The 26,692-nt window shown below is 43.5% G+C and overlaps 1 protein-coding gene and 1 long non-coding RNA gene across 7 annotated transcripts in view; one reads left to right on the forward strand and one right to left on the reverse strand.

Moving 5' to 3' along the window:
• On the reverse strand, positions 1 to 8,536 carry TGIF1 (TGFB induced factor homeobox 1). 4 transcript variants are annotated; one of them, NM_205379.2, is made up of 3 exons: positions 8,236 to 8,536; positions 2,455 to 2,681; positions 1 to 1,082 (listed from the first exon to the last, which is right to left on the reverse strand). In NM_205379.2, the coding sequence occupies exons 1-3, from the start codon at positions 8,249 to 8,251 to the stop codon at positions 516 to 518; spliced, it is 810 nt and encodes a 269-aa protein (NP_990710.2). In that variant the 5' UTR covers positions 8,252 to 8,536; the 3' UTR covers positions 1 to 515. The 4 variants fall into 4 exon arrangements, with proteins under 4 accessions (NP_990710.2, XP_046775174.1, XP_046775165.1 ...); XM_046919218.1 differs by lacking the exon at positions 8,236 to 8,536 and adding an exon at positions 7,540 to 7,765; XM_046919209.1 differs by lacking the exon at positions 8,236 to 8,536 and adding an exon at positions 7,262 to 7,563.
• Positions 8,537 to 8,629: 93 nt separating this feature from the next.
• LOC107052699 overlaps positions 8,630 to 26,692 on the forward strand; it is a 61,571-nt gene continuing 43,508 nt past the window's right edge. Inside the window, exons 1-4 of one of the 3 annotated variants that reach the window (XR_005857344.2) lie at positions 8,630 to 10,950; positions 18,999 to 19,073; positions 19,270 to 19,336; positions 20,831 to 26,037. This is a non-coding gene — a long non-coding RNA (uncharacterized LOC107052699). The remainder of the gene's footprint in view (positions 10,951 to 18,998; positions 19,074 to 19,269; positions 19,337 to 20,830; positions 26,038 to 26,692) is intronic. The other 2 variants (XR_005857343.2, XR_001465354.4) reach the window with 2 other exon arrangements.

Genomic DNA, 26,692 nt, shown 5'->3' on the forward strand with positions numbered 1-26,692 from the left:
TTTTTAAAGAAAATATTTTATTACATTGTGGGAAAAAAAGCATAATCATCCAAAGTTCATATTGTTAAAAAAATTGAAAATTTATTTTAGACAGCGTGTCGGTATATTCTGTTCCGCATGGGAATGATAAGAAGACTCTATATCATTACTAGATATTGCACAGTCTGATAGAAAAAAACAAATCACATGATCTTGGGAACCATCTCACATTATGAAAAACCTACAAAGAAAATATTAAAAAAAACAAAACAAAAAAAAAACAAAAACAAAAACCACACAATCCTTTCTACAGTAGCTTTAAAGTTTATAATTCTTGGAATGACCATATTCCACTGAAGACCATCTCAGTGACAGGAAGCTTCATTTCAGCAATCCCTTGTGCAAATAAGATTAATAAAAAAAAAATAATAATAATGCAGTTAAGTCTTTTGATATCGTGTGGGTGGCAATAACCACACAGCTGTTAGATCCCTGCCTGGATAAAAAACAAAATGGGGAAAGAGAAGGAAGGGGATTTAGGCCACGAGTTTTGCCTGCAACTCCATCTCTGCCGCCCTTTTGAGTGCAACATCCACCAGTAGCTGGAATCCACTAAAATCCTGGTTGAGGTCTGGTGGGGTTGGAGGAGGAGTGTTAAAGAGCCCGCTTTGCGCATTCGCACCAGGTCCCAGTTTAGAGGCATCCTCGTGGTAGGAGAGGGAGCTGTCTGTGAAGGCGTTGGCCGGGGGCTGCTGCAGGTCTGTGGTCTGGCCTACATCACCTGGCTGACAAAAATGGAAAGGGGCATCTTTCAACGCAGTCACAGTCGTGTGGCAAATCACAGAGGGCCGAGCCAGGACAGACCCTGGGGACACAGGCTTGGAAGAGGACACAGTCTTGCTGAGCGTGGCAGAGGCGGGAAGGAAGGGGCTCTCCTCCAGCAAGGGAAGGAAGTTCTTTGTGCCCATGGAGGACTCCACCATGCTGCCTTCAGGAAGCTTGGTCCCCCGCCGTGAGATGGTGAACTGGTTTGGGTCTTTGCCGTCCTTCCTCAGCATATCAGGTAAGAGCCTGCGGCGTGCGTTGATAAACCAGTTGCAGACCTGAGAATACAACAAGATCTTAATTTCTACCTTCATTCACTCCCAACTATGTGCCATTAGAGTTGTTGGGTTAGATTGATGACTCCCTCCAAGCAGTTTCCTCAATCTAACAGAAGAGACTACGGGACAAGCTCTGACAAGCCTGGCTAAGTCCTTTTCCCTTGTCCCCTCTCTGCCCCCAGCTCCAGCTCCTTCTACAGAAAGCCCCAGGACATCTGAAGTCGGCCAGCCTGAGCCCAGAGGTTTAGCTTTTAACCCTGTGCACACACATTAATCTATTAGCCATTGTTCACTGTGCTTAGGTTAATTAACAACAGGAAAACCTTTTCTCTCTGAAGAGGGCCACTCCTCCCACAAATAGTTACTGATTTTCCTTGTTCAACTGACTGTGTCGACAGACATAACATGAATTACCTCACTTAAGTTTGTCCTTGTTTAAATATCAAACCAGTTTCCTGGACAATACAGGATAGTTTATAGTTTAACGTCTTTTTTGCGTTTACTACATGAAGAAGGTTTTCTCTACGGTGTTACACAAAGGGAATTCTACTTTATAGCCAATTGTGGATTTTGTACTAACGAACTAATCTGGGGGGAAAAAAAGAAGCCCAGAAGCCAACAGGAACTCTATATTTAGCATCTCTCAAAACCAGGTTTTGCATAAGCTTTCCTGCAGCCACCTTCCATGAAGTGGGAATAAGCAATTGCTCACAGATCTCCCCCCAAAGGTGATCAAAAAAGGTAAGAATAATGAGTCCAGAGGACCCTGCAGCTGCTGCTGGGTAAGAATCCAAAACAAGCCACATAAAAGCCTGATCACACCCATGCTAATGCACTTGAGTAGCTCTATCCATATCTATCAGTTGTTTCACTGAACTTAATGGAACTCATCATACGCATAATTATAGATGTTCACATTCTATGGGAATGGGCCTCAAGTTGCAGTTTTAGAGGCAGAGTTATATGCTCAGCTCTGCATCTATCACCGTAAAGCTTCTGTTGACAAATGAATCCTTTCTCCTCACAATAAATTACCTCATACTGACACTTTATGTCTTTTGGGCCCCAATTCCGCAAAAAATTAGCATGCACATTCAAATTCACAACTGTCTGTTCTCCCAAATATGTCATTTTATTCCCAGTAAACAAAGATCATCATAACACACCACTCATCTGCATTTTCCCTTAAAGGTGCCATCAGAAATAGAATAAGTAATCATTAAAAAAAAAAAACAGAAAAGAAAAAAAAACCACAGGAAACATCACATGCAGTGCAAACATTTATATCAGTGACTAGACGACAGGTAAATTAAGAAGAAATGAGAAAACAGTTCCTTTAAACTAAACAAAAAGAACTGCTTTATTTGAATACCTGTAGTGTGGAGAGGTGTGTTTGCCGGGATAACAGCACTTTTTCTTGCTCTGAAGGATAAGCATTGTATCGGTGCTCATACAGCCAGTCCCGAAGAATCTGCACGGACTCTTTGGGTAGGTTGCCACGTCTCCTCCGTTTGCCCGAGCCAGCAGATGAGGAAAGATCTAGTGGGACATCCATAGTGTCATCATCCTCTGTTTCACTGCCTGATATTGCAACTACACCTGCAATTACAAGAAGACAAGTACAATCAGCCTCCCACCTCAGGAAACTACTTAGCTCCAGCACTTCATGGTTCAGACTTGTTTTATATTAAGCACTTTCACCGCGAATTGTGGCACAGCCTGCTTTATGGGGGATTTGTCCTATAGCGTTAACTTGTCAGGCTGTAGCTTTACTGTCAGTTGAACAAGAAGTAGCACCAATGAGCTGTTCCTAAGGGAATTCTCTGTAAACCCTCATTTTCGTTCCCCTAGCAACCTTTTATCTACAGCTTGTTATCAGATAGCTTCTATCTAATGCCAATATTGTCCAAATTTGCTTGCTATGGTATGTATGCATTCAGCACTCTTCTCATCAGGAATAACCAGGGGCTGGGCAAAGGGCCAACAGAGAAGAACTGAAAAGCCATATACCCAACTCCAGTGATGGGTTATTTAATTACCCCTTAAAATACTGGTGCTTCCCTCATGAGAGAGATAGCTTGTAGACTTTTATAAACTAATAGTTCATCTCAGATCCATAGAGAAAGCAAAGAGAAAAGGGGACACTGTGTCTGCCTGCACTCTCAAACGGGTATTTATTTAGTAAAAAGTGCAGGATAAGGAAAGAACCAGGTATGTACAAGTATACCAGCATGACAGGTGATAGACTTCTAAAATGTAATTGCATTTCAGTACCAGAGAACTGCAATCATTAAAAAAACCAAAAACAATTAATTGTCCCTTTCTATATACCACACTACTTGATGCTACATTAGGTAAATAAAAATGAACCAAGTATTTAATAGTCAGCAGCTGGGAAGGTTATAATTTCCTTCTTCTGTAGAATATACAAGGCACTGAGGAAACAAACTACTGTAAAATGTATTAAAAACTTTTAATAGGCACCAGGTTAAGCTCACCGATATTTTAGGAATCTTAAAAACTGTATATAAATCTAAATAAGATACCACCCATTTCAACTGGCACAATCCAATACTAATTTCAAGTGAAAATATACTGACTTTCAGAAGTTTCTTCTAGGAAAAAAAAAAATGTCAAGAAAAAGAAGCCCATAATCTCTTTCTGTAATTTGTATATCACGTTGGGGGTGGGGGAAAGAAAAAGGAACTTGCTCATTCATGACATCAAAATTAAAAACGTGAACAGTAAAAGCCAAGTTAAATGTCAGAAGTTAAAAAAAATAATAAAAATAAATTATGTGGGCTACTACCCATAATTCAAAGATTCTGTTTAAGGAAAGAGTTAGCCCTGAAATATAATACACGTGCATGTGAAAGCATACAACTATATAAAGCAATAGAAAAAAAAGAAAGGGGTGTGTGCAACTGTTGCTCATTACTTCCCAGTGTGTATGGAGGGTAGGATTTCCCCCCATACCTTAAACCGTAGCCAAAGCTGATACTGTAAACTGTTGCCTTTCTTCCTCTTATTTATGAGAAGCTTCAATATCCTTAAATTTGGTTTAAGTTGCTCAGATCTCAATGCATATTTTCGACACGCAAACATTCCCAGGAGAACTATCAATCTGCAAAGTGTCTGGCGTTGTTACTTCAGTAACTCACTTAGTATTGTTTTCCTTCTCTAAACTGTTGATTTATGGAACCGTCAAACACCAAACTGACATACCAAACTTTTCCTGGGATGATTTGCCACATAAATTATCCAGTCATGGCACAAGAACAATAGTATAATATTTAAATGGCCTACACGAGATAAATCTCAAATTATGTAAACAAGTTCTTAACTCATGTAGAAAGTATGTCAAGTTTGCTTTAAAATGATCCTGTGCAATCTCATAATAGCTTCATGCAAAGTGCTGTCATGCTTGCAATCTAACCTGAGAGCATGTCTTGCACAACGGGGTCCTCTGGAGCCATAAGTAGCACTTCTTGGAACAAAAATCATGTGCAGACAGCATGATGGCTCTACAAAGCAATTCATGCCTCCCAAACTGAATTTAAGAACTAGCTAAAACTAGCCTCCATTATTCAGACAATGTTTTCAAGTGTGCTGCCCTTGTTTGTCAGAAACTAGAAGCCTTGCAGCACTTCAGTGGGTTGGGTTTTTTGTTTGTTTTTAAATATAATAGGCAAGACAGGACTTCGGAAAACAGGGAGAGGCAGTGAAAGCTGGAAATAAGGAGCCAAAGAAACTACTCCTGTGAGAAAATTAGGTGTCTAACAGTCTTGAGCCATATTTACATGGCACAGTGACAAGACACACCACCGCCCCGCTTGGCCTGACTTCCCCAGGACCTAATAATACAGCTGAAGCACTCCGCTGGAACCTCTGAATTTGAGAAAACTGCCTCAACAGCAAAACTTGTTCCAAAACTGTTGCTCTTTTTCACCTGAAGAAAAAAAAAAAAAGATGTGGCGAAACACCAAAAGCCAGCAGCATGAAAACGCTTCTGTGTTTTGCAAACCCGTTCTTCTGCCATGGCACTTCTGAAGTAAAAGTTGCCATCTGACTAACCACAGCCTACCTAGCAAGGAATGAGTCAACACGGAGCCTGCCCTTTGGCCGGCTCACTCGGCGTGTCATATGAATTGACAGAGCGAGTCAGTGACACAGAGCAGGTTGGGGTGAGCAGGAAACCCAGTGTGTTACAACTGCTCCTCATTTAAATGAGCTCATTTAAATAGAGCAGCAGCCCTCTGAACTTTGCGCAGATACCTCCGCTCGGCGCGGCGACAGGAAGTCCTGGCGAGAAATCTCGCACGGCCCCAGCTGATATTTTTTACTAGAGCGGGAGCCACGTTGTTGCTGTCAAGGCTCTGTTTTCATTAAAGCATTCCTGCTGATTACAACCCAGCTTTGTTTTTCCTTCTTGTTAGTAATCAGGCTATTCGCTGCTGGTTTCCTGTTTGAACAGGGCCAAACTGAAAAGGTTTCTGGCTGGGCTCCACTGCCAGACCGTTGGCTTACTGCTATTTACACCCAGAATAAAGGCTAGTGGACATGCCGAGCAGCCCCAGCTGACCTACTAATTTATTTCATCTTAAAAACAAGCCAGTGTCAGGTTACTTTCTGTCTTCTCTTGAACACGTTCAACTAAACAGAAACACTGGTTTCACATGACTAAGCCAAAGCAGCCTGGGCATGCCGGCAGAGGGCCGGGGACGAGCGCAACACCCCAGGGCTCCATCCCCACCACCACCCCACAGATGAACAGTACGTGTCCACCAAGGGGCTTCACCGACAGGCTAAGGGCTACACGACCACCATCCCTTCCTATCGTATTGCTTTATCCTCCCAGCTCCCCCAGCTGCAGCCATATATATGGGTGGCCAGACACTGCATGCTGTCACAGCCCCGAGACCCCTGGAAACAGAGCAGAACAGACTGCTCCCAGGGATAACCGTGGGCTCAGCACCAACAGCTCTGAAACAGCTTGAGAAGAAGAACAGCGATAACGAAAGCTGATTTCAGAATAGATCACTGCTCCTTCAGAAGGCATGCCGAAATACTCGAGGGGGAGGACCAATTATCCAAAGAGGCTGAGATGAAGCAGGAGTTAAGCGAATTCGAGCTATCAGGAAAAAAAAAAAACCCCACCACCGTCCCATTGTGTCGAGGAAGAGCTTCGCAGAGGAAGTGGCACAGGCCAATCGTTATTCAAAACAGGACAAAGTTACCACAAGAAACAATCTCTGCCCTCCAGAGAAGCAGCAGACAAAACAACCACCTTCTGGAAAGCCTCCCACCCCACCCGGCGGGGCTGAGCGAATTTAAACGGGATTGTTATGAGCACAGATAAACAGGACGGGTCCCATCTACGGCTCCGGTCCTGTCGTAACCGAGCTCGGTAGGATTCCTCACATGTATCAACTTGAGCACATGCCTGGCCCTTCGCAAGAGTGTATTCGAAGGGTAATTAACAAGCTGAGTATGTTCCGTGCGATCGCTATCAGCTTATTATTTGCAAATGAAACCATCCACCGAGTAGTCCTCGGGGTTTTAACCCACAGCCCGACAGCGAAAAGGAAAAAAAGAGGGAGGGGAAAAAAAAAAAAAAGGAAGCTCACTAAAGTTTAGTGTGAATTTAGAAGCCAACAACAAAAATAAATCAGCTTAAAATCATTCAGAAGTAACCATGAGCTGCATGAGGGATGCACGAGGGAATTTCCACCGCTTAAAAAACAACACAAACTTTTTCTTTTGAGTACGTTTCACAATTGAGGAACCAGCTCGTTTGCTTCCCTTCGCGTCTCACAGCTTGAGCTCTGCTGCTTTTAAAGCAGCCACCCTTGGCTACGCTGTACGTTTGTTTTCCTCCTTTAAACGGGATTTTTTCTAGGGCTGCGAGGAAGAAACCCGAAACAAAGTCATTCTTCGAAACTTCTGAGCGAGGCTCCAACGCCGGGCGGCCCCAAGCAGAACACAACAAAGGCCCCAGCCCCAACACTTCGTACACGTCCCATCCCTCTCCCCTCCTCCCGCTCGGTGCCAGGCAGAGCCCCCGGCCCCTCTGCGGAGCTGCCCCTCCGGCACGTCACCTCCCATTGTCCCCATTGTTCCAGCCCACAACTTCCAGCCCTCGGAGCGGCTCGCTCGCACAAAGACCTACACATGCATACCTAGAAACGACGTCAGCACTTTTCACACGCATTTATTTCGGGGGTGGCAAGAACAACAGTCGAAAGTGTGGGGAGTTTGGTATTTCGGCAACCAGCAGCTGCCCTCGGGGAGAGGTCTGAACAATGGAAGCAACAGCAGACAGGAAACCAGCTCACCACTGCTGTGCAAATAGGGAGCATAGGAATGTCCTAAAAATAACCGAGCTAAATTAATTCAGCGAAATCGTACAGGAGAAAAACACACCGTGCCTAGAGCGAGGTGACGAATCGCAGCCTACCTGAGGGCTGCGACACGCGGAGTCAGCGCCGTGCCCTCAAATCACTGCAAAGGGGGGTAGGACCGGGGGGGGGGGGGGGGGGGGGGGGGGGGGTTCGAGGGCTGCGATCCGCCGAAACTTGGTTCTTTGTGCCCCGGGTCCCTTTGTGCGCGGCTGTCCGCACAGCCCGAGGCGACTGCACGGCCCCGGGGCGCCGAGCGACGCTGCTCCGCCGCGCCGCCTCACAACGACAGGGACGGGCGCGTTGGGAACTTCTTGCGCGCGGCTGCGGCCGGGCTCTGATTTAAAGCACTTAAAGCGCGGCCGCCAGCTGAAAGTTTGCTGTCTGTACACCCACACACAAAGAAAACCCGCTGCGGCGGGTGGGGGGGGGGAGCAGTCTTCCTCCTCACTTTAACCCTAAGCGCGGGGAAACTTTCCGACTCTTCTCCTCTTTTCAAGACTACGAGGGCAGGGGAAAGAGGCAGTTGAGCAGCGATCGCGTTCCGGTCCCCGCGCCGCAGACAAAGAGCGGGGCTGCGCGCCGACCCCCGCCTCGCACCGGGGCGGCGGGACGGGGAGGGCGGACAGCGACCGCCGAGCAACGGCCGCGCGCGGCGCCAACGGCCACTGCGGCCCTGCGGGGAACGCGGGCGGGAAGAGCGCGGCGCGGCGCGGCCGCTGTCACGCCGTGTCCGAGCGGCGCCCCGCACGTACCTTTTTTACTTTTCATCGTGCCGGCGAGGACCGCCGCGCTCCGAGAGGCGAGGCGGGACGCTGCTCCCCTTCTCAACTCGGCGACGAGGAGGAGGGCGGCGAAGAAGCGCGGCCAGACGGCCGGCCCGGGGCCGCGTCGCTGTCAGGGAGCAGCGGGATTCCGCCTCCCTTGGGGGCTTTCCGGCGGCTGCGGGCTCGCTTCGCCTTTGTTCCTTCCTCGTGAAAGTGGGAGAAGGCACGGGAGGAAAAGGTGCGCGCGGCCGCCCTCCCCCTTCCCGCAGTGACTGAGGCAGAGTCACCCGGAGCTACGCTCGCACTCGCGGCGCTGCCTCCTCCCTCCTCCCGCCGCCTCTCCCCTCCCCTCCCAGGCGCGGCGAGAGGGAGGGAGGACCGGGGGGCACGCTGCTCCTGCACACACACACACACACACACACTCACTCACTCACTCACTCGCTCGCTCACTCGGCAGTTCGCCCGCCTTTCTTCCAGGCAGGCGTTTGTTTGATCGTTAAACTGGAAGGAGAGGGGCCGAGCGGAGGGGGGGAGGTTTTGACAGCTGCCCTTGACTCGCCTCCTCCTGTTGCCGCCGGATGAACCACCCACTCCTCCGCCGAGAAGAAAGGAGAGTGTGTGCGGAGCCCTCCGAGGAGCCCCACACCCCTCCCGGCTCCGCGGGGCCCCTCCGGTGTCACCGCCGCCCCCTCCCCGGGCAGGCGCGCCCCTTTCGAGGTTATTTTTACACCGGGCTGTTTGTCCCCCCGCTCCTCGGTGGATGTTGCTGTGACACACGCTCGTAGCTAGAGAAAACTCTCTCGGCTTGACTCATCCCTCTCGGGCGAGCACGTGGTGCAGCAACAGTTTATTTTCCTCCCGAGATGAGACAGACGCGACCCGCCAGCGGCTCCGCTCCGCGCTCCCGGTGCCCGGGGCTGCCTGCAGAGCCGAGGGGGGGAGGTGAGGGGAAGTGAGGTGAGGTGAGGGCCCCTCCGGACGGCTCGTGCGTGGAGAGCCACGCGCTGCTCGGCGCTGCGCTACCGCGCGTGGCCGCGTGTGTTTGTTGTACCGCTGCAGGGCCACGTGCTGCGGGGCAGCGCTGCTGGCGGCTGATGAAATCACGGAGTCCTACGGCAAAACAGCGCTCCTTCCCCCCCCCTCCACCTCCGCCTCCTGCTTGTACGTCCACAAAGACGCGCATTCACCTCCGAGCGGGAAGCAGCCGCGTTTCAACAGCAAACCCTCCCAAGCACCTCGTAACTATTTTTACATAGCGTCATTACAGCGACCTTGCCGGAGATAAAACAGCTGTTACATCCTGCGCGAGGGACGCACGCGGAGGGCGGCTGTTGAGCAATTCCGGCCAACAAGGCCGGCTCTCCGCCGCCCGCGGGACTGCGTGGCCCGCGGCTCTGCCTGGCGGGGAGGAAGGAGGGAGGGGGGGAGCGCTGACTCACAGCGCGGCGCTGACTGAGCGGCGGCGGTGCGAGCCGGGCCGTTACCCGCCGCCCAACCGCCCTCCGTGCGTGCCCGCGCCCCGCAGGCTGCTCCCACCGCTCCCCCGGCACCGCTTTTGTTTTTGTTTCTCTCTCTCTTTTTTTTTTTTTTTTTTTAAGTCCGGCTCCCCAGCTGTGAGAGCTGACTCTTCAAACCGGCGCTTTGAGCGTCCACGCTTGGCCGTGCCAAAAAAGTAACGACGGGAAGTGAACAAAGGACATGTCAAGGATCTGAGGAGATTCCCCTCTCTACGCACCGCCCGAGCCGCTCGGCCCGCGTTGCTCACTGTCCCTGGGGCTGCTGACGAGTGGTGAACCAAACTCTTCCCTTTTTCTTCTGGCGAGGTCGCTTTAACGAGAGGAAAAATAACGCTTTACTCTCGCACCGAGCTGGAGCTTGTTTTTAATAGTGTTAGGAGCAATCCTAACTGCTGGAATTTTCTCCAAAGGGAAGACTGGTTTTTGACTTCACATGTGGCAGCACATGAAGCAGATAGGCTGTAAAGACCAGGAGGGTCATGCTACTAGTAGCAGAGCAGTGAGCACTCACTCCTAGTTCCCCAGGTACAACGTACCCACAGAGGCTTTCCTTTTTTTCTTTCTTTCTTTTCTTCTCTTTTTTTTCCCCAAGTTGCTCTATGGATGTAAGCGTTGAGGGTGTGTGTCCATACTTGGGACTACAGGGAGACACAGAAAGCATCCAGCAAGCTGTGCAGTTTTGATTGCAGCCCCCAGGACAAGGTTGGAGCAGTACCTGGGGCTTGTCTGCAGATTCTACTTTATTCTAGCACATGAAGGCTCCCATAGGTGTTGGAACTGATAGAGTGGGTAAAGCTTGCTAATAAGTAGGGTGGTTGGAAGCAAACTGCTGTAGCCTTCTCTTACAGTGAAGATTTGACACACCTGAAAGAAGATTATATCTAAAGAGGTAGCAGGTGAGCTTGTTGCCTGTTCTCAGCTGGAATCTAAGGATAAGGAGAGACCTGATTTTTTTCAGTAAGTTCAGTCAACTGGTGGCTCATAAGTTGTGATGGGTTTTGGTGTTCACAGGCAGAAGCAGTTGATATGTAATAAAACACACAACTTTGCACAGTTTTTTCTCTTCCTTCATAGGTTGGCAAAGCTGTGATTTTAGCATTACTTAATCTGCTGGAACTGTATCAGCACTAATAATCATATCTCATGCTGCTCCCTGAACAACTTTGGCTTCTCTGCAGCTCCTTGGGTAAGCAGCGCTATATGCATACACGTCAAGATAGGTCTGTACCAACAGGTTTGAACAGCCTGGTTTAGTGTGAGCAAGTTCAGCTCTGTCTGGATCTGTCTGCATAGACATGCTATAGGTATGTGTAGAACTGGATTCTAAGAAGGGGGAGAAATAGAATTGGAGGGGCTAGATTTTGTACTGTGCAATAACCTTCTGTATCAGAGGTTTATCTGTGTTCTGTGGTGATGTATGCTTGTTTCTGCCCTGTTACGCTGTCACAAGTGATATCTTATATGTTTCTGACTTGTGTTTTGCTGTGAGGTCCTGTGTGTGCCTAACTACCCACAGTCCAAGACTGTGTTTTGATATCAAACTCCTACAGGCAGCCAAGACCTAGGCATCATAGCCTTATGGGTATTTTTTATCACTGTTCCTGTTTCCCATTCATAAAATGGAGGGTGTTATGTTTTCCCAATGTATAAGACCTTATGAAAATAAATCCACCAATCTCTGTGGAACATTGAAATGCCATTGTTAATGTTTGTTAGAAAATTTTATGCTTTATATTCAGAGCAGAATTAAGTAGTGTTCAGTAAGTTAAGTTAGTTATGCCTTTGACAAAGCGAATAAAATGATGCAACAAATAACTGTTCTTTCAGTAAATATATCTGTCCTGTGTTCAGAAAAATAGGAGTTGCTATCAGGCACACCCAACCTTCACCTTTTCTTATCCATGACACTGACTAATCTCAGATGTTCTGGAGGAAAAGGAGAGGCTGCAGAAGGCAGAGGTGAGGTAATATTTTCCCACAAATGTTCCATCCTAATCTGCAATAGATAGAAGCCCTGAAGCAATTGTTTAATATAACTTATATCACGGTGGATGGTTTGTGTAGTAGTATAAATGTTTAATATCTGTATAGTATTTAAACTCTGAAACAGCGGTCAGTGGCAGGGAACTATGTTGAAATGTGAATTACATAAAAAAGACTTTTGATTTTTTTTTTTTCCTTATCTATTTACTTCATTGAATATCCTGTTGTGCTTTGAAACAAAGAAAACAGAAGTTCCTGTTTTTTACCTTCTCTGTACCATTCATATATGCTTTCATCATGTCTGCTTTCCGAGATAAAATGTTTCAGTCTTCTCGGTCTCTTTTCCTATGAGAATTACTCCCAGCCTTTGATTGTTGTCTTGGTTCTTTCCCAAGTCTATTTAGTCTTACAGTATCCCATTTTTCAGTAGAAGTGACTTATGCTTAGAATACTGTATGCATCATGGTTATGCCTCTGGTTACAATATATATCTTTGAAATTGCTTCTTGACCTATTTCGTATGGAATCCAGAAAGTTAGGCTTTACTTTTGGCTACTGCTACATACTAAGCAGATGATCTTAACAGCCTGGGAGAGTACGTAGCTTGTTTGAGGCTTCTCTTGTACATGGCTTTATATTTGTCTTGATGCTGAGCTGCTTTTGTCATCACATAGTTCATTCATGCAACTGAAATCACCACAAATCTCTCTCTTCCCAAATACATTTTTGCTAGTTGCAGACTTTGTTAGTGCACACTTTGGCACTTCATTCTTCTTTACCTGTCCTGATTTCCGCCTCTCACTGGTCACAGTTAATATATTAAAATAAAATTGGATTGAGTAAGGATCTGAAGTGAACTCACCCTGCTGTCCATCTTTTTGTCATAATAAAAAGTAGCCATTTAGCCTTACACTGTGTTTCTCTTGCTCCAACCATGTTTTCACTCATGACTTTTATTTGCCTTTTCCCTCAGCCTCTTCTTTGTGTAGTAGCTTGCTGCATGGAACCTCATGATAAACCTTCTGGAAATCTCAAATATGCCAGCCAGCTGTGCTCTTATAATTGAAGTGCTGTTTGCCATCTCTGTAAAGGCAAAAATAGGTAAATCAGAGTTGTGAAGACAATCTTTAATGCTTCAGAATTCAGGGACAGTAGACTTTACAACCTGAATGTGCTTTTTGCTTTGTGTGAACTCTTGTGCTTGTCAAAGGTGAAACAGGAGCAAAAACAGTAACAACAAGAATCCTATATGTGGAATTGCACTGATTCCTGTCTTGTATGACATCAAGTTTATAACGTTTTGGTTCTCGGTATGGACTTCGGTATGGATTCAAGGTAACAGGTGGTAGTTCTTTATGAGGATTAGCCACTGGAGTGATACCACGCTTGCTGCTGAGAGTCTCAGATATACAGTGGCAAAGAGCGATAGTGGCTTCTATAGCAGGTTCTTGTGCAGTACTTTCTCTGGGGCCTCCTTAACTCTTCCCTGTGCCAGCCCTTGCTCCCTCATCTCCATGTAGTCCTCCCCAGCATCTGTGCCTCAGTATAGAAGCATATGAAAGTAGCATATTACCAAGATTACTATAGAGGCAGCTTAAGTACATGCAGTAATGTTAGTTATGAGGCAATGCTGAAACTTCATCAGTGGCATAATCGCTTTGACTCTGAGACTAAAAACTGCATGGATCCTCTGGGGAGTGGTTTGTGAAGCTTGCATTAGTGTATGAGTTTATAATTTGAAGTCAGACCACTGTTTAAGATTAAATTTTAGAATTGAATTGGTTCAATCTTGCTTCGGATAACTGTTCACTTTCAGATTTTAACCTAAGATAAAAATTAGACAAGGATAAGACCTCAGGTGTATATTTCCACTGTTTGTGAAGCAGTTATCATTTTTGACCACCACAGGCACATCTCATAACCTGTTTTACCTTCTCATCTAAGGTGGGGCGGGGGGGCAGCTCATGCTGTGTTCTTGTCTGTAGCATGCAAGTGAGCATATCATAATCAACGTGACAAATGACATGATTGTCAGTCTCAGCCTAGTTTAGGAACTTGAGGCATGCAAGGAAACAGATCCTTTCCTGAAATTTGAAACTGTGGGTGCAATTTTGCAATTTATGTAATCAGTTTTTGCTTATCTGTAAGATGTTAAGCAAGTTAAGTGGGTATGGCTGACCAAAAAAAAATGTTGTTTGGGAATTTTTTGGGGGGAGGGAGGAGTAGGTAACGTGCTTTTACCACAAACTGGTTAGTGCATACTAAGGACCAGACAGAAGGCTTACTGCAAAAGTACCCCAAGCAAGAGTGACTTTGCTTAGATGACCTTGTCGAAATAAATACTTGAATGTCTATCTCCACTTAAATTTTTGAATCAACAAACTGTATCTAACTGCATGAAAATCACCCAATAAAGCCAATGAAAACAAAGTCTAAGAGATGTCTGCACTTCATAGGTGATATTTTGGGAGGGGCAGAATGCTTAATTTAATACGAAATAACTCCAAGTCAATCTGCCTCTGTGCTCTTTCATTCTGTTGACTATAGTCTAGTCTTAACAGACTAACTTAATGGATCAGCCAAGTGCTTGGTTAGTTTCTGCACTAAAACTTTGCCTTTTCTGAGGTGGTTTTTATTTTAATTATTCTATTTCAGAGACATTATTCATACACAACAAGGTAAAATTTGCTTGCAGAAGCACAAGACTGCAGTCATAATGAATTATTATGCTAAATATTATTCGGTATAACAATAACCAATGTAATTGATTTTCTTCATAATAAAAATCTAACTTGAAGTACTTGGTATGATATGTGATTTAACAAAGTGATGGTACCAGAATCTAATAGAAGCAAAGTGAATGCTAGAGAATAAAAGGCTCAGAACATGGACATCTTGAAAGTCAGCTTTATGCTTGGGAAAAAGAAAGCTATTTGCTAGAGGTGCACAGTTGCCATTCCATCTTTAAGGTCAAAGGCTTGTGTAGAAAATGAGTATATCTTCTGAGACCTCCGATTTTCCATGTCTTTTTAGTAGAATATAAGCACAGATATTATGTATTGAGTATAATAGTATAGAAAAACCTATTCAGATGTGTTACCTTGTGTTGAACAAAGATTGAAAGGATGTAGTCTAATTAAAAAATAGTGAGACTTTATGACAGGCTGCAATTAGATACTATATATTGCACTTAGAAAAGCTTTTATTGCTTTCTCTACCCTGTACTTGCACTGGATGCTGGAAGCTTTATTTTCAAAGTTGTCAGCTTTGTACCTCTACTAGAATTGCATTTACTTTTCTGCAAACAGAATATTCTTTCAGTATTATAGATGTTACAGGGAGAATAAATTCTCTTCAGTGACCAATCAGATTTACGGTGTGGTGGTGGCACAGCTTCATCAATTGAAGATAAAAGCAAACTATTTTATTCACTGAGCATTTATATACAAAGTACTTGATGAAAAGATTCATTTCCTGCTTGAGAGGCCCAGCGAACAGGAACAAATGTATAGAATTAGGTACTGCTGCTTCTATCTTGCAGGTGATACTGATGAACTGCTACTTTTAGCTGGGTGGGGCCATGAAAAGGATATTTTATGTCTAGAGAAAAGAGTTACTTTTTCACTGCTGAAAAAGGTGTGTTGGGGTTTTTAAAGTGATAGGTAATGGGCGTTGACTACCTTTCTGTAAAATCCTAAACATAGCCTTCTGACGGCAAATGCTCACTGTGATGATTTGTGACAGTTCCTGTCTGGAGTTATGATTTAGAGTGTCTAAACCTGCATGTGGCCAAGCCAAGGAAACAATGAAAGAGCTGCAGTCCAAGGAAATGAATTTGACCATGAACAAGGCTTTGCTGACTTTTTTTTCCCGTCTTTTTTCTTTGTTCAGAGAAGATTGTAGCAATTGGGCTGCTACTTTCTCAGCCTCATTACTTTTGTAATGGAGGAAATAAGCCAGGCATTTGTACTTTAAAACACAAATGCTGAAAGGTTGCAGATAAAAGAGGACTGAATGGGGGAGAGAAACAGGGACGTAGGTTATCTACATCCAGTATGGCTGATGTTTCTGAGTGTGAATGGTGTTTGCAGGGTCTGTGGTGTGACCTTCTTACATATGTTCATCAAATCCAGCGCCCAGTGCTTTTTAAGACAAGCTTTGCATGCACAAGGGCCTGCCTGATAGATGAAAAGGGCTACCACTCACTGAAATAAACCCATTTGGACAGTAATAATCTAGACACCATGAGGAAAAATTATATATATGAAGGTATTTGACAGAATATTTCTGGTGAATCCTGAACTATCATAGAATCATATAATGGTTTGGGTTGGGAGGGACCCCAAAGATCATCTAGTTCCAACCACCCTGCCATGGGCAGAGTTACCAACCACTAGATCAGACTGCCCAGGAACCCATCAAGCCTGGCCTTGAACACCTCCAGCAATGGGGTATCCACCACTTCTCTGGGTAGCCTGTTCCTGTGCCTCCCTGCCCTAAGTAGATTTTAAAATACTAAGATTTAGTCTTTTTAAATCATGATAATTTGGTGAAGGGTAGACTGTAAGCCAGAATCATCCATGGGTCTCGATTTCTGGAACATGGCATTTAGCAATATTCTGTATTGTGGGTGGTCCTAAAGCAACTTGTGACAGATAGTTTCTTTTCTCTAGGGCAACCTGTCAGTAAGTGTCAAAAATACATTTGCGGTCACACGGATCTCAAGATGCAATGACTCCATGGATATCCATCTCATGGACAATGTGGGGCTTGTGACAATGCTATAAATAGTGTGAGAATACTTAATTGAGATTAAGTGAATTGCACCATGGTGGCAGTCCTTATAAGCATGTATATTCCAAGCATTTGCTTGTGTAAGCTTTGTTCCTTCTGATGTTTTTAGAGAGCAAGTGCTCAAGCTTTCTTCATGTAAGTGATTTGAGGATTTGTTGTTTTTAGTTATAATCATTATTAGGATCTTCTTTGAGGACACAGTCATTTCAAATGCAAGAAATCGCACCGGAGAACATTCTTGGTATTTCATTGTTGCTCTGTGGCCTGCATGATTAGTTGGGTGTTAAGACCCATAGATAAGTGTTCTTTGTCCTACAGTAGGCAGAACCAGGCTGATCTTCCAAAGAAATGTGGGGTAACTGCCCTGGAACTTAAGGAGATGATGGTGATGGATTAGGAGACACTGAACATGTAAGCAGTTGAGTTGAGATCCTCAATGTGAGTACGTTTTCAGCCTGACTGAAAGCAACCTGGGGTTGAAAACTGGATTAGTGGTGTGTGCATTTCATGCCTTGCTAAGAAAGGGGACCCTTAAGAAAGAAGTGAAGCTAAGTGAACAAACTGTATCCTTACAGAGCAAATGCAAATCTTTACATAGCTGTTAATCATATATCGACCTGATAGGTGTTAAGACACTGAAATCTATGTCATCCATCCATCTCTTGCAGTTAAGAGGCAGCGTAAGAGCAAAACACCCTAAAAGCAGCAAGTATTAGGCTCTTTTATAGCTACCCCACCCCTCTATCACTTACTGAAGTGTGACAAAACCTGACAAGTCTAAGTAAGTTCATTAGTCTCTTGAGTTGGAATTGAATCACCTGGATGCTAACAGTTTTGTGTGGGATGCTCAAATGGCAGAGGATCTGACATCAGCTGTTCAGAGAGAAACACAGGTGTGGAGCTGTCTGATTAACTGGTTTGTCCTGAAAAGTGTATTGGAAGACTGCAACGTGTTTGAGTGACTTATGTTGAGCTGTTTACAACTTTTCAAGGAGCTACTTGTCTTTTACTTGTGTGCACTTAAGGCAGATTATTGACATCTAACTCTTTCAGTTTTTGTGCAAGTGAGTCTGACACAAAATCAAAGCAAGCTGCATATTGCTGATCCTTGTTAGTGTTTCTGTGCAAAAATCATCTTAAGTTGAAATATTTTAATTGAGTAACTTCCCCTTTGAAGACAGAACTTCTTAGCCTTAAATGTTAAACAAAACCATTAAAAGTTGCAAAAAAAGAATCATACTTAGTTTTGACTTAATAACTGAAAGCTAATTAGTATTGAACAAATTGCAGAGGAAAACAGTCTGGGTGTGTTAGTTGATGCTCAGCTGAATGTGAGCCACCCGTGTGGCCAGGAATGCCAATGGCATCCTGGCATGCATCAGAAATAGTGCTGCCAGGAGGAGCAGGGAGGTGATCATCCCACTGTACTCAGCCATGGTGAGGCTGCATCCAGACATAGGCCCTGGAGTGTGTCCAGGGAAAGACAACAAAGCTTGTGGCAGGACTGGAGCACAAGTCTTATGAGGGACAGCTGAGGGAACTGGGATTGTTTAGTCTGGAGGAGACTAAGGGGAAACTTTATTGCCTTCTACAGTGGCCTGAAAGGAGGCTGTGGTGAGGTGGAGTTTGGCTTCTTCTCCCACCTAACTAGAATAGGACAGGAGGGAAAGGCTTCAAGTTGTCCCAGGGGAGGTTCAGGTTGGATATTAGGAAAAAATTCTCTGAAAGAACGGTTGGGCACTGGCACAGGCTGCCTAAGGAGATGGTAGAGCCACCATCCCTGAAGGTGTTCAAGAGATGTGTAGATGTGGTACTATGGAACATGGTTTAGTGGGTACTGTTAGTGGTAGATGGATGGCTGGACAAGATAATCTTAGAGGTCTTTTACAACCTTAATGATTCTATGACTCTATGAAATGCATGTGTTAGCAGTGTGTTCTCATTTCTGTGGAAAGAAACTGCTGCTGGTTTTAATACTAGATACTTGCAGTTAATCCTACTGGACACAAAGAACTAGGCTCTGTACTGTGCGATGGTTAATCTGTCTCTTTATATTCATAGCTAACATGTCCCACTCATGCTAAAGTACATAAGTGCCCAGTCATGCATGATTTTCAGGTGGTTATCAGGAACCATGTTGTCCTGAGTAGTGCTAAGTTGGAGGGCTGTATAGCATTGGCTGCTGGTGGTGAATCTTGTTTCTTGTTTTAGAATAAAGAGCCCTTTAGTCGACACTGGAAACTAAATAGGCACCACATGGTAAGTCATGTACAGCACTGAACTGTATCAAAATTTGTGGCCCAAGTGGCAAGAAAGGCCCTCGCTGACTCTTTGGAAGATTTGATGAGAGTGAGGAGGGCTGTTAGTTTGTATGATATATAGACTTTCAATCTGTGTTGGTGTTACAGAGGTCTGAAACTCCTGAAATGAATTTATTCCTCTTTTTTTCATCCTTAGATTTCCCCTTTAAACAGAACTTTTTATCTGATTCTTTAGCACAGACACGGAACCATATATTTGAAAGAGATGGAGGTAAGGATTACATATGACATCACTTGTTTTTTAATTAATCTGGTGTTGTCATCTTCCAAAAAATGACACCTTAATATATATATATATTTTGATAGAGAAAAATAATAATTATGTGAAGTATATTGATCTAATCTATTTTGCTGCTTCATGTTCGTTCAACAGAGCTATTTAGAATGCTGCTCTGTTCTATTTGTAGGGATATGTTCTGGTCTTCTGTGTGTACGTTCTGTTCAGAACATTCTGAGAGCTCAGAATATCATCAGGTAAAATGTTAGTTCAAAATATATTTCCTTACCTGTCTTAGTCTAGATCATGTGTATAAACCAGTGTGTCTTGGTGATGCTAGAGAATTAGATCATGACTTAGTGTTATTGTTTTTATAAATGACTTGTTTACATTGATTATATAGGATGACACAAAAGCAAATTCTAAGAGGTTCCCCAGTAGGTAGAAAGGAAAGGCTTCATTTCTGTCTTCCAAATATTGTAGCTGTATTGCAAATACTTGTTCATGTGTGTGCATACAAATGTGTATGTAAACATAGTAACCTGTCCTGACCTGAACTTCTAGCACTGTATGCGTATATCTGTATATGTAAATATGCACATGGTGCTATTAGTTATATATCTCTGATCTTTGACAATGGCATTTATCACTGTTCCTTGTTGTCTTACTACCGTAAGAATAATCATATATGTGTTGATAGAAGGTGCTATTTTGCAAATTTGGGAATCATGTTATTTTTGGAATGCTTATTGAATGAAATGCCTAGCAGAAATGATCGCTCTGGTGGTGCGTGTGTTATGTCCACATCTGCTGGGAAGTGAGACGCCTCTGTAGAATTTCTTTGTAGACTGGCCAAAATTTATCCTGTCCAAATGACACACATCATGCTAAATTAACTTTGAGCACTGGCAGCAGTATGATCTTGTCATTGTGGTATTCGTGCTTCATTGATTAACTGAGGTGCTTAGTTTTGATGAAACCCTACACTATAGCCATACTACTTTTCACTCACAAACCCAACTTCAGATCTTCGTGTCTGTATAACTGCTATCAAAGAATCACAGAATGGCTTAGGTTGTAGTTAAAGGCTGTCTAGATCCAAACCCTTGCCATGGGCAGGGTTGCCAACCTCTATATCAGGCTGCTCAGAATCCCATTCAACCTGGTCTTGAACACCTCCAGAGATGGGGCATCCGCAACCTCTCTGGGCAACCTACTCCAGTGCCTCACCACTCCCTGATTAAAAAATTTCTTCTTAATATCTAACTTAAGTCTCCCCTCTAAAATGTTATGCATGACAACTGGGAAGAAAGAATCACACTGTTGATTGTTTTCAGGTGTGCACTGAAGTGATCAAACAGTTTGTCAGTTGCTGTTTAGGAATTAGCATCCACTCGATATTGGTAGGCCAATGTCAGGAGTAGTTTAAGGCAGACAAAAAGGCAAGCAGACATTGGTGGAGATAAATACAAGACCACCTTGGCGTTGCAGACTGCACAGAAAATTAAGCTTTGTTGAGTGGGGTGTTCAGCATTACTCAAACACCCACACTTCAGTGTTTAATGTCTCAGAGTTTGGAAGCAAGACTTTGGCCTGGTCCAGAGTTACAGGAAAACTGTGTATCAGTTCGGCAGGAACTTCTAACTTCTGGTTCACTAGTGTTCAAAGATCCTGCATTTGTCACTAATATAACTTCTGCAGTGTAAATGGACCTGATCAGCAAATTAATAAAATGTAACTTGCTTTGACAGAGCCAGAGGGAGACATAAAAGAAATATACTGAAGACAGGAGAATGAGACATGCCGCAGAAGAAACAGTGTGGCTGCCCTTGAATGCCTGGTGATGGCATATTGTGCTTTGCTGTCAGTCTGTTGACTCATGTACACTTCAAAAGAGCTCTCAGGAGAGGCAGTTATGCGAGTCACTGCCTGATGCACTGTAAATCATGGCTGTGCTTTTTTTGTTATTTGAACGGGCGTCGAGTGAGCCTAATGCTGTTTTGAAAGATCATCTAATGTCATTGGAACTCAGGGATTTCAATGAATGTGGGGCAGAGGATGAGGGAATGCTCGCCCTCATGGACAAGATTAGTCAGAGCTACTTCAGGATTGTCTGGTCATCTCTTCTTTAGTATCATGTGCTGCAGGTCAAAGCAAATAAAGCGGTAAGAATCAGGAGCTTCATGGAGGTTATGCTGAACAGAGGTGTATCCAAAATCTTAGTGTGCTCTCGCCTCCATGTCCTCTCTCTTGAAGCTGTACCCCTGAGATTTGATGAAAAAGCAGGACAAGAGCTTTAGAGAGTTGGTGCAGGGATTGGTACTGTCAGATGCTTTTTTGTCATCGCCTTTCCTCTTAAGAACAAACAAATGCTTCCCCTCTAAGGAGTAAGGCAGTAAAGGGATACCAGGTGGCACTGAATAAACTGTGAAATGCTGCAGTCATAATGCTGTAGTAGAACCACATCAGGAATTTTAGTCCAGATTCCTAAGGAAAGAACTTTTTACACTGTGTTGCTTTCGTCTGATGGTCTGCAGGATATCTCCATAATTTTAAAAGTAGGCCAGCTTCAAATAAACTTTGCAGAATGGAAGAGGCTTGTTGTTCTTAATGAAGATGATTGAGGGGGTCAAGGTGAATCTCCCCACAGAAGGAAAGGTTTAGATTGGAGTTCAGGTGTGTTCTTAGTGACAAACCAACAAGGGGGAAATTTTGAATGCCCTGTGTACAAGAAAAACTTTGAACAAAGTTTGCATTCTAGTTGAAATGGGATGGTAAAAACATGAGATGCAAAGCTATAGGTAACTCTGAAAAGCATTTTACTTTCTCTGTTTGTAAAGTTGAAATTGTGCTGCTTACAGTTACAAACTGGAAATTCAGAGCACAGAACCAACTATGTAAAGACTTGCAGAACCATATTAAACCACAATATCGAAGACAAAGATTATTTCTGAACCTCTGATGCTGTCAATTCAGGAGTTCCCAGGGCTATCTGGTTTGCCTTTTGCTTTGCTGCTGAGAATGGAAGAAATCACATCTCTTGAGACTGCTGCGGGGATTGTTTTGAGCTATTTTAAAATTCACAGGAGATAGTTAAGAAATTCACTTTCTTATGTTGCTTTACAAAACCTAGGAGTATTATTTTAGATGTCCTTCAGTGATACTGTGATTTCCATATACTTTAAGAATAGAACAGGTCTCAGTTTGCTAACTCATACTCACGTGGCTATCAGAGCTTACAGGATGAGTGATGCTGTTTTAGCAGTAGCAGTGCTCTGTCACAGCAGATAGAGCTTGAAGCAGATTATGTCCAGCCTCAAAGACAGAACACAACCACTAGAGTATAGACCTCAGATGTTAATCTGATTCTAGGCTTTGGCTGGTGGATAGCTGTCATTAGAACAGGAGAACTAAGTCAGGAGACCTGACTTTGGTGTCTGATACTGAAGGATGTAGCCAAGGGATCCAGTAGTAGTCTTTCTGTATCTGTAAAACTAGAACTGCTCTTGGGTGAAGATAGGGAAATAGTTATTTCCACTTTGTGATGCCATTTGCGTTGTCACAAATATGACCAGGCTCACACAATTACTTTGTGATGTTTGACCTGCATCCTCTGCATTCATATAAAGTTACTGTATATGTTTAATATTTTCTGGTCATTGCATTCTGACAGGATGACAGCCAGCCAGATGTGCTTTTATTCAGCAGCAGTGAAATGGTGCTCAGTATCCCACAACAGTACAAGTGGTTATGTCAGGCCTTTCAAGCAAGTGCATTGAGTAGAATAGTGATGCCTGTACTTGCCACTCTGACCTCTTCGTGTGGGCAGCAAAGGGTTAAAGGCTGAAAAAGAAACTATCAAGCACTCCCCAGACTGAGGAGTAAAGGAAGAGTGGGCAAAGTGAGAAGTAGAGAGAGATTAGAGACCCTGCCTTTAAGCTGAGTGGTTTTCAGATGGACTACAAAGGGGAAAAAAAAATTAAAAGGCCAAAATATATCTGGTTGCTGCATAGAGTGGGCTGTAGGAAATGAGTGTTGGGGAGGGTTTCCCATGGATGGTCAGCTAATGTGAGTGTGCTGTGATTCTAAATTTGCTGCCTCCTGTCAGTTGTAATTCTGATCTCTCTGCTAGTGGACCTTTACTGAAGTGTCTAAATTAGGGCTTACTAAAATGCATTTGCAGCTGATAGTGAAAGTAGGAGCCACTGCGAGAACAAGAATGGAACTTTTTTTTTCTGATTCTGCTATCTAGTCTTTCCGTGAGTCAGATTTGTACTGGCTAGAACATCTGCAATAATACAAAAACCAAACCTGTGCTTATCTGAGCTGCACTTGCACTGATTACTGTATCAGGAGAGCTGAACTGGTAATGAATTACATATATGAATTCGAGCAAGGCAGGTGTTGTCTGCCTAATTGTTCCAAAAGCCTCAGCGTCAACAGCGATTGTGAATGATGTAATGCCACCTTACAGCTAGAACCATCCTGAGATCATGAGCTCATTTCATATAAAATGACAATCAGTTGGAAATACCTCTTTGTTGTAAGTAATCTGCCAAAAAATTTACTAGTTAATTTCCTCTTGAACATGGCAAAGAGACTGGGGCAGCTCTTGCTGGCAGAGCATTTGTTGGGCCAAAACCATTCAGATGTTTTGATCGTGCTGCTGCCAGCATCTACCCTAAAATTCATTTAAAACTGATTGTAGAATGAGCATCTAAAAACACAGTGCAGATGTGAAGATGTGCCACGCACCTGAATGTCTCTTTTCCGTACTGTGCTTCACTACAGCTGGAGAAAAGAGCGGAGGAGTTAAGATGATAGGCAGTTTTGGCAAGGATTTCTGCGTGCTACTTATATCTTTAGTAGTAGTTTCCAAGCTCTTGTAGTTGCTGCAATGAGTGATGATCTTGGGATACCTCAGAATTCTGTAGCATACTATGAGGAACTTTTATGAGAAGCTTTTTTTTTGGAAAGAAATGATCTGCCACTCTCCCTTCCCCCCACGTTTATTTGGCTCAGTAGGTCTCCAGGTTAGTAGTAGGGTGGAATAAGAAATTTTTCCCCTTGCTATAATATATTTGGGGTATATCTGCATTATAAGAAATTGGCAACACTGATATTTATACTGTAACATGAAAAGAACAAATTACGTACAGTCATATATTTGGGCTTTTTTTTTTTAAAGTTATTTATAAGAGGTGTAGAAGCTACTTCTAACATAAGTACATGTTTCTTTATTACTGAAATTTCCGTGCTAAGTAATTGCTGACATCTTTTTCATTTTTTCTTTTTATCTTTACTTGGCCCTCACTGACTTTGAAGTTTGGTTCAGGTCAAATTGTACATTCATCTTTTAAAGCATCTGAAGCGATAACCTCAGTTTGTCCTCTAGATCCTGAAAGCTTATGTTTCTGTTCAACTTTAATTCAGTTCTTGATGGTCTGTACTGAAATTATTAGAGGCACTGAGTGATTTATTTTTTAATGAAAAAAATGGGGCATGCATCAGGCGTTGCAAGAATGTATCTTAAATAGGAAAAAAAAAACTCTCCCATATTGCTGCAACTATCACTGGTCAGTTTTTCTAATAGAATCTGATTTATGAACCATGAAAACAGGACCCTTGAGGGAATAATTCATTAATTAGCACTTTTTCCATTTGTGATTATTGGAGAAATAAACTACTGTATTGGAATTTCCTTTTTGCCCCTGGAGAGTGTAAACAGCGTTAATACGTCACATGCACCAGGGTAAAAGTATCATAGATACTTTTCATAACAATTAAGAAGATAGTTCTATAAACTTGCATTTTCTTCATCACCACATCTAGTAGATTTCTATCATCATTGTGCTTGAGAGTTTTGCACTCTCCTAGATAAGAGACTGCATTGGGACATCCATTTTTGATTCTGAGCTGTCTTTCCAGAGAAAGCGTTTAGGCATCTTGGAGAATGGCCACTGCAGGATGGGTTTGGGATCATTCTCAAAACTGCTGGACTAGGGCACTGGATTGGAGAGTTTTGTTTGTTCCTTGTTTTGCTTTGTTTGTTTTAATTATTTTTTTGCCCTTTACTTTTACACAAGGGAACCCGCGTGACCAGTAGGTCTGCTGCTTCTCAGTAAGAGCTCATAACAAGAGGAGGGGAGAGCTTGTGTGGCTGAATAAAAGTGTGGAGGTCACACATGATTCTCTGTAAACAAGAGTGCTCGGTGAGAGGGGAAGCAGGAAAAATTCTGACCAACTTGAAACGCTGACAAAAGTGAGGCTGACCTGGAGGCAACGCCGAGTCTGTGGAGTGAGGACGTCCCAGCACTGGTGTTACTTTACAGAAGTCAGTGACTCTGCAGCACTTAATAAAGCAACTGGTTGAGAAATTCCTTTGCTAAGCCTGAGCACCATGTGTTTTGGGTTGGGCTTTTTTTTTTTTTTTTAAATGCGTGTGTGAGATGGTGCCAGGAGGTATCAAACCAGAATTACAACGTGAAAGAGGAGTTCTGGGAAAATACAAGTAGATTACTAAAAGAGAAAGGAGAGTCTTGGATATGTAAAGCTGCAGTTCAAAGCTCTGTGATAGCTGGGTCATGAAGCTCTGACACAGGAGGATTTATACAAGGAATCTGGGCCTGAGTGAGAGCAAAGCTGATCCAGAGCTAGAATCGGTAGTCAGTTTAAAGGGAGTTAGCTCTGGATTCAGCTGACTCTTTTGGAAGGTCAGCTGTTATTCGAGGCCTTGAGACTGAACCTGAGTTCTCTGTGAAAGGTTGTTGTAAGCTTTGATTCTGCAGCTCTTAATGCCATGAATAATCATGATATCCAGAAGAACAGAAGCTGCAGAAGAAGCTGCTATTGTCTTCTGAGGCAGCTTCTGGGCACTTCTAGTCTGGTAGCATTCATGGAATGAGAACAATGTGATGCTGTGGTTCTTTGCAAGTCCTCATTTGCTATGCTATTGTGGGTAAGTTATGATCCTCATTTAAGAACAGAAGATGGAGATGCTTATGGGAGAGTTGGAGCAGTATGTTATGGAGGCTATATTTAGCTACTATATATTCTTTCTTAGTGCCATACCAAGAGTTGACATATATTCACTAAAAATGCCTTGGACCTGTTCCCAATCTGATAGTATTTATCATGAGTTTAACTTTGGTATCAGTGAAATTACTACTTACATTTCTTATTCTCTGAGGCAGAGGAATTTAGGTGCTTGTATTTCCTTAAACTGTTGGTAGTCCTTGACGTTGATTGTAGTCTTCCTTGGCTCTGTGTACCTTTGCCTCTCAGTAATAGCACTGAAATACTTCTGGATCTATAATGCAGCTTCTTCAGTAGCACCTACTAAGGTAGTGAATTAGTTGCCATAGTTCACTTCACTCCCTTTTTCTGCAATTAACAGAATGCCTTCGCAGACACATCCATACATATAAACTCAGTGTTAAAGCATTATAAGTGTATTATGATCATGCAACGGATGAGTAATTGGTCCATGAATTTTTTTTTTGACCACTTCAGGGGGGAGAGAAAAAAGTAAAACAGGTAAGAAAAGAGGATAAAAAGGGAAAATCTCTACTGAAAAAGTAATTTCTGCATTTCTGAGAAATGTCCTGTGTAAC

This window comes from Gallus gallus, chromosome 2, assembly GCF_016699485.2.
Source record: "Gallus gallus isolate bGalGal1 chromosome 2, bGalGal1.mat.broiler.GRCg7b, whole genome shotgun sequence".
NCBI lineage: Eukaryota > Metazoa > Chordata > Aves > Galliformes > Phasianidae > Gallus > Gallus gallus.